Consider the following 7,201-nt stretch of genomic DNA (forward strand, 5'->3'; position numbering starts at 1 on the left):
TATATTATTATGAAATGATAATATGTCTTATAAAATAAAAAAAAATAAAACATACATTACAAATATATATATATATATATATATATATATATATATATGTATATGTATATATATTTTTCCACGCATTTATTTTAATTTTTTATTTTAAAAATGAGAAAATTTTAGGTTTTTATTATTTTTAAAAAGTTTAAGTTTTAAAAGGTTGGAAACATAAAAAAAAAAAAAAAAAAATTTATATTCTTTAACACACAAAAAAAAATAAAATAAAACCAAAAAGAATAATATATATATATATATGTTTTTTATTTATTTATATTCATTTATTATGAACTAGTGAAAAAAAATCATAAATCATAAATCATAAATAATAATATATATTATATATATAATTATAGAATGTTAGAAAAAAGAAAAATATGGTCAATAATTGATTAATTTATTTTTTACTTTCCTTTTAATTACATTAATAATCTTCTGTTCCATAAATATTTTTTATATTATTTTCTATTAAGTTTTGAATATTCGACATATTTTCATTCATTGTTTTATTATCCATAGATGTATCAAATATTTTATCTAACATATCATTGAATGATTTTTTCTTTTCTTTTTTTTTACAGTTTTTATATAATTCCTGTTCATTTGTTAAATTCTTAGACACTGTTTTTTTTTGGGGGTAATTTATATGGTTCTTCAAATTTTTTTTTTCAAAATTTTCATTTTTATCATTTGATGACATATGGTTGTTCCTTATTTCTTTTAATTGGGTTTTCTTATGGTTCATCTGAGGATCAAAAAAATATTGGTCCTCACTAATATCTTGGTCATCACAAAAATTTTGATTATCAAAAAAATATTTGTCATCACAAATATCTTGGTCATCACAAATATCTTGGTCATCACAAATATCTTGGTCATCACAAAAATTTTGGTCATCACAAAAATTTTGGTCATCACAAAAATTTTGGTCATCACAAATGTTTTGGTCATCAGAATAATCTTTATTTTTAAAATAATCTATATCATCACTTTGAAAGATATAATCCCCATTCTTTTCTTGAGAAAGCTTCCTTTTTTCTTCCGTTTCATTTTCTTTTAGTTCTTCTTCTTTATTTTTTTTTATATAACTGCTCATTTTATTTTGTATCACTCCTTTGAGATTTTCTTTCTGATTATTACTCCTATCCTTTTTGATATCATAAGAACTTAATTCTCTTATTTGTGTTCTTGAATATTTCTCATCGTGTTTTTTATTATTAGTACCATTACTATTCGCATGTTCAAGATTAGAAGGATTTATATGCTTTCCACTGTCAATTTTATTTATTCCTTCATTTTTATATTTTTTTCTTACACTTGAAGATATCACATCATCATTTGTTTGTTGTGCACCCATTTTTAGTAGCTCTTCATTTTTATCATAATAATCGTTATGTTTTATTGTATCATCATATATATTAGATATATTACTATTAATTTGTGATTTATTCATTTTATTTTTGGTTTGTCTTACATTATTGTGCACATTATTATTAATATTTTTATATTTGATTTTTTCACATTTAATATTCTTGTCACATGTTACATTATTTTGTATGCCTTGATCAAAGATATTATTTAGAGAGTCATTGTGTTCATTAGAATCTATATAAGAATGATGATCATCATATATATTATGACTATTAAATTCTTGAGAGTTATCAAAATGGTTTTCATCCTTATTAATATTAATAAATTCATTTGTTACTTGGTCTCCTTCATTTTGTATTGATAATAAATCGTCTTGAGATAATTTATTTTCTTTAATTTCTTCTAACAAATTTAATATATCATCCATTTCTTCTATAACCATTTTTTGGAGGTGTTGATTCTTTGAATTATTAGAAGAGGCGAGTATATTATTTGTGTTACCATTTAAAACATCATCTTCATTACTATCATAATTATTATCATAATTACTATTATAATTAGTATCATTCTTTTTATTATTATTATTTTTGTTGTTTCTATTTGTATTCTTCTTATTTGTAATATCATTTTCTTTCATATATTGAGATATATTTAATCCATTCGATGATTTAAGTAGCCCTTTCTGATCAGATATAATATTATAAGTATGAAGAGATAATAATTTATTACTCTTTAAAGTATTATCAACTATATCAATAATTTTATGTTTTAATTTATCATTTGTTTTAAATTCTTTGATATCTTCTAAATTGTTAATAATAGTAGTAATAAAATTATTAAGATTTTTTTCGACATATTCTTCATTTTTTATATTAATATTATAACTTTCTTTTAATTTATGCATAATATTATTTAATCCTTTAGATATATTAAAATATTTTTTTAAATAATCTTTTTGTTCATCCTGTAAATATAAAATACGTTTATCTTTATAAGTTAATTGATTTTGTTTAGATAATAATTCATTCTGTAAATTATCTATATTTTTTTTATAATATTCTTCCATATTTTTATATTTATAAACAATATCAGATTCTTCAAGTAAAGATTCATTTTTTATTTTAAATTCTTTTGATAATGATATATATTTTTGATTTATATGATTAATTTCATCCATCTTATTATGAATTATATTTTCTTTATTAGACACTTCATCTTTCAATTTATTAATTTCATTTTTTAATATTTCATTATTATTTATAACTTGTTCATTTGATGATATTAAATTATTATATTTATCTTTTAACACATTGTAATCGTATTCCCATGTTTTTAAAGCATTTTCTATTTTTTTTAAAATATATTTTTTTTTTTTTTTTTCTTTTTCGATATGTATTTTCTGATCATCTATAGTTTTGTTTAATTCGAGTTCTTTTTTTTTTAAATTATCACATTCAGCAGATAAATCAACAATTTTTTTATTATATTCTTCATTTGATTTTATAGCTTCTTCTTTAGACTTTTCTAATTCTTTTATTTTACAAACTAGTTGTTGTAAGTCATAATGATGTTGATATGATTCTTCATCTAATTCGCTTTTTAAAAAATTATTTTCTTTTTGTATCTTTTCTATATAATTTTCAAATGAATTTTTATTAATTCGAAGCATCTCATTACTTTTTATAACAGTATTTTCTAATAAAAATTTCAAATAATCAATACTTTTTTTTGCATCTTCTTTTTCTTTCTTAATATTATTATATTCATTATAAATATCTTTCATATTCTTATATATTTTTCTTATATATTTCTTATGTTTTTTTTCTTCATTCATTTTATTTTTATATAATTTCTCCTTCATATTTGATAGTAGCATCATATACTTTTTCTTATTTTTATTTTCCACTTCATTCTGTGCATCATCTGTTACATTGTTATTAAGTTTATTATGATAGTGAGGATGATTTTTATTTATTAATATATTATCATGATTACTTTTATGTTCACTAATATTAAAATTATTATCATTATAATAATAATTATTATTATTATTATTATTATTATTATTATTATTATTGTTAATATCATCATTTTCGTTGTATATATATTTTTTTTCTTTTTTTTTTTTTTCCATCATATTATTTTTCATGTCTTCTATTTCTGTCCATAATTTTTTTAATAACTTCTTTTTAGTATCCTTATTAATAGTACTATTATCATTTTGTTTCTTATTCTTTTTTATCTTTTTATCTTCATCATCAAATAGAATAATATCTGTTTCTTGTTGATTCACAATATTGATATGCTCATCATGAATTTTATTTTTTTTCTTTTGAGTTTTTTCTTTAACTTTCTTTGTAAGGTTGCTACTTGATATAGTGTGTAAATTTCTTTCTGTTTTCTTTTGTTTAATAAGTGGATACACATTTTTTTGTGCATGTAATTTATTTTTCTTCATATTATAATCACTCTGATTAATATAGTAAATATTATTATCATCATGAATTTTTTTTTGACAATAATTTATATTGTCATATAAAGAAAGACTTGAATCCTCTTTATTTATCTCATCAAAATATGAAGAATTAATTTTATTTTCTTCATTTTTTATTTGATTCTTAGTTATATTATTCTTATTATATATTTCATATTCTATTTTCTTATTCATCTGATTCTCAACAAAGATTTTATTTAACATGCTCATATTTTGAACACAATCAGAAGATATATTTCTTTTATCTGAATCGGAATAATAATTACCATTTTTTATTTTTGAGATGGAATTATATATGTCATCATCATTTTTATGATCATTCAAATTATGAGTAAATGTTGCTGATGAGTTTCTCTTCATTTTTAAAGGCATCTTTTTTTCATTCCTTTTATTACTATTATTATTAATAATAATTGAAGAATAATTTTTATTTTGTGTATTAACATTTAAACAAGACATAAAGGATAATTTTTTTGAAGTATCATCATATTCATTTTTTTTTTTTATATTTTTTTTTTCTGTCAATTCTTTTGATAATATAACCGAATTACTTCTTTTATTTGTAATTATTTTTTTTTTTGATGTAACAATATTTTTTTTTTTCTTCTTCATTGTTGAAGACAAATTATCTGAATTAATTGTATCATTATCTTTATCTATTTTATTTTTTTTTGCTTTATTAACTTGTGTTCTTAAATCATTTAAATGATCCTTATATTTAATATCTACTACTTTATTTTTTCTTGTTTCAAGTGATGTACTCCTTTTATTAACAATATTATTACCATCATTATTTTTTATCTTACCATTTTCATCATTCTTTGTTAATTCAATGATATTAGATGTCCATTTTTTTTCATCTACATCTAATGGTTTGTTTATATTATTAAATATATATTTTTTGTCATATAATAAAAGATTGTTTTTATTATTTTTATCATTTTTATCATTTTTATCATTATTATCATTTTTATCATTTTTATCATTTTTATCATGTTGTATATTTTTTTTTATTTTTTTTATTCTTTTTATTTTTTTATCATCACTAGATAATATATTATTATCTGAAAGAATGCAAGAACTATTCTTTTTTCTCACATTTGCATTTTTGTCTTTTGTCTTTTTTTTCTTTTTTTCATTCAACATCATATTATTATTACTATCATCTACATTTTTATTATATTCATTCCATTTGTTTTTTTGTATATCACGATTTATATGATCCATGTTTATAATATTAGGTGAATTCATATTCAAATTATCATTTGAATAGTGATCTTGATTTAAAGAAAAAAAAGACATATTTGTTTTCTTTTTAATAATATTATTTGTATGTTGTTTATTACAAATGTGATTAACTTTATTTAAATATTTTAATTTATAATTCTTTATTCTCAAAATATGTGCATCCCTTTGTTTTATTAAATACAAATGATTGTAGAATAATTTTATCATATGATCTTTATTCTTTAATTTTTTTAGCAATTCATACATTTTTTTGTGTGTTATCACATTTTTGTTTATTTTCTTCATACTGTGTTTAATGTTTAAAACATTAATATTATAATTACAATTTGTTAAGGCAAATTTTATATTTTTTCTTCTTCTAATATTAAGATAATCATAGTTTCTACCATATATTTTATGTAGATTTTTTAAAATGTTCTTATATTTATAGTTTTTAAAATATATTACTTTTATTTTATTTTCCATCATATTAACATGATTGTTATTAGACAATGTGGATATATTAAAAGGCTCATAATTATTATGATATATATTATTATTACAATCATTTTTGATGAAACCTTCTGTATATATATTTTTTTTTTTCTTTTCAATGGATACAAAATTATTATTATTATTATTATCAGACAAATTAAATTGGTTTATATGGTTTATTTTTATATTACCATTTATCTTTTCATTTATATGAAAAAAAGAATTGTTTTTTTCTTCTTCCACATTTTTATTAGTATCACAATTTTGAGGAATATATGAATCGACATGATTCTCTTCATAGTTATCATTATTATTATTTTTATTATTGTTTGGATATAAAATATTGTATGAACCTTTATTTTCCTCCTCTATAAAATTACTTGACTGTTCTTTTGTGATAACATTGTTGTTTAATTTTTTTTTATGTATTTGGAATTTTTTTTCATCAGAATATTCTGTAATACTATCCAAATTGTTTGATATATTACATTTATTGTTTATATTATCAGTGCCTGAATTACTTATACCAATTCTATATGTATCTTCATTTATATTCTCTTGTTCATCCTCATTATAGTAGTTATCATTTTTTAATTGTTTCTTTAGAGTGTTATTTGTATTCATATCTGTTATGACATGATTTATTTGAATAGACTCATTTTCATTTTGATGGGGAATATTTAATAAATCGTTACCTTGTTTGTCTTTTTTTTCCTTTAAATTATCATTCATTTCAAATTTGGATTGATAATTATTTATTGTATCTAAAGTATTATCACTAGTATCATTCATTTCTTTATCATATATTTTATTTGTTGATTGAGCATATATCTGATCAGATATTTTAACACTTATGGATTCTTCACGATCAAATTCGGATACACTAATATCATCAAATGAATTAAAATTCATAGGCTCATAATTATTCTTAGCTAAATCATATACATATTTAGAAAATGAGACACTTTTTTTTATAGAATTACTACTTGATGATTTTTTTAAAGATGATTTTAAAACGACATTATCTTTGTCTGATACTTTTTTATTAATTATAATAATATTTTTATGATCTATATCATCTGATTCATTTTTTTCTCCATAAAAATTTGTAGATAAAAAGCTTTCTTCATCTTCATATTCGTTATTTGTATCATCATCATAATTAAGAATATGATATTTATTATCATCATCATGGTAATCACGATCATCCTGATGATCATCCTGATTATCGTCGTCATTGTCGTCTTCATCGTCATATTCATCATCATCTTCATCATCATTTTCATCATCATTTACATCATCTTGCACTTCTATTACGGGTATACCTTCATAATTATTTTTTTTTATATCCTTATCATCACTTGAATAATTATTAATAACATCACTATGTATTGAATTAAATTTATATTCTTCTATATCCGTTTCTACATCATTTATAGTAACACTATTTTTATTTTTTAAATTATCATTTTTGAAGTTATTTTCCAACATATTTCTTGTTACATCTATATTTATATTATCCACATCATTATTATGTTTATCATCCTTTTCAGTTTCATTATTATTTATATTGAT

General features: G+C 19.4%; 1 protein-coding gene across 1 annotated transcript in view; it reads right to left on the reverse strand.

The window, feature by feature from the left end:
- Positions 1–463: 463 nt before the first annotated feature.
- The window catches only part of PADL01_0918900 (regulator of chromosome condensation, putative), a gene marked incomplete at both ends in the record, with an annotated part of 8,898 nt that continues 2,160 nt past the window's right edge, over positions 464–7,201 (reverse strand). Inside the window, one exon of the mRNA XM_028681867.1 lies at positions 464–7,201. This exon is cut by the window's right edge and continues 2,160 nt beyond it. Coding sequence (XP_028538202.1) covers positions 464–7,201 — 6,738 coding nt within the window.

This window comes from Plasmodium sp. gorilla clade G2 (assembly GCF_900097015.1).
Source record: "Plasmodium sp. gorilla clade G2 genome assembly, chromosome: 9".
NCBI lineage: Eukaryota > Apicomplexa > Aconoidasida > Haemosporida > Plasmodiidae > Plasmodium > Plasmodium adleri (nom. inval.).